We start from the raw sequence: 1,379 nt of genomic DNA, 5'->3' as shown, positions 1-1,379 counted from the left end.
TAAATGCAAATAGAATATACAATTGCGATGAAACTGGTATCACAGTTAATCCAAAGGGACAGTCAAAAGTGTTAGCTACTGAAGGGAAACGACAGGTTGGCATTATAACATCTGCTGAACGTGGAGAAACGGTTACTGCAGTAATATGCTTTTCAGCTAGTGGCAAGTATGTCCCTCCAATGTTAATTTTTCCGAGAAAAAGAAACCAACCACATTTTTCTACATGACTACCTCCTGAATTGTGGGTTGAATGTCATGAAACAGGTTGGATAACTTCTGAGCTTTTTTTAAAATGGTTTATACAATTTATTACATTTTCGAGGGCAACAAAAGAAGATCCAGTTCTATTACTCTTTGATGGTCATTCTTCACACACAAAAAATCTTCCCGTTATTAATGCAGCTAGAGAAAATGGAGTTATTTTATTATGCTTTCCACCCCATTGTTCACATAAACTACAACCATGTGACGTATCATTCATGAAACCATTGAGCATATATTATGAAGATGAAGTTAGAAAATGGCTCCGTTGTAATCCGGGCAAAGTAGTTACTTTAGGAAATATTTCATCGTTATTTGGTGCAGCTTTCATACATGTTGCAAACATGAAAACTGCAATGAAAGGTTTTGAAGCAACCGGAATATGGCCTCCGAACAATAATGTTTTTAGTGATGAAGATTTTTTGCCATCGATCGTAACTGACATTGTACCAAGTACTTTGTCAACTGAACAAGATGCTAGAGTAAATGAAAACGTAAATGATCAACATTTAAACTCGGAAACGACAGAACAAGCCACAGTTGTTTTGAATGAGCCACAGTGTTCACTGGCGCTTCATAATCAACAAATTACATTTCCAATTGAATCGCCTGAAAATATACTACCCATACTTAAAGTGAAACAAACAGAAAAAAGAAATTCACGAAAAAGAGGTAAAACAGCTATTTTAACGGAATCGCCCTATAAGAATGACTTGGAAATATCTTTGGAAACGGCAAAAAAAAATAAAGAAGAAAAAGAAAAGAAAAGACAAGAAAAAACCATGTTAACAAAGAAACAACTATTTAAATCTGTGCCAAAAAAGAAAAAAAAGTTCACAGAGAGAAAAAAGATTCGTCTTTAAGTGAAGATGATCCGGACGCTAAGTACCTATATTGTAAAAAACTATATTCAAAGTCCAACGAAGGATGGATTAGTTGTCTGGAATGTAGGAAGTGGTCCCACAACTCCTGTGCAGGAGTTGAGAGCGACGATGAAGCAACCCATACATGTTAATATTGTACAAAAAAAAATTAATGAATATAAATAAGTATTTCTATTTCAAAAATATAATATGTTAAAATGTATACCCCATTATACCCCTATCTCGGGGTAGAAT

At 34.4% G+C, this 1,379-nt stretch overlaps 1 protein-coding gene across 1 annotated transcript; it reads left to right on the top strand.

Annotated features, from left to right (window-relative positions):
• Positions 1 to 45: 45 nt before the first annotated feature.
• On the top strand, positions 46 to 1,124 carry LOC100569212 (the record flags this gene model as incomplete). The annotated part of the gene is made up of 2 exons (XM_008191322.1): positions 46 to 166; positions 323 to 1,124. Coding segments are annotated over 2 exons (923 nt in total), but the record flags the coding sequence as incomplete, so codon positions are not given.
• Between the last annotated feature and the right edge of the window lie 255 nt (positions 1,125 to 1,379).

This window comes from Acyrthosiphon pisum, unplaced genomic scaffold, assembly GCF_005508785.2.
Source record: "Acyrthosiphon pisum isolate AL4f unplaced genomic scaffold, pea_aphid_22Mar2018_4r6ur Scaffold_11557;HRSCAF=12177, whole genome shotgun sequence".
In the NCBI taxonomy this organism is placed as follows: Eukaryota; Metazoa; Arthropoda; class Insecta; order Hemiptera; family Aphididae; genus Acyrthosiphon; species Acyrthosiphon pisum.
Note: the sequence above shows the minus strand (reverse complement) of the source record. Positions and strands in the feature narration are given on the sequence as shown.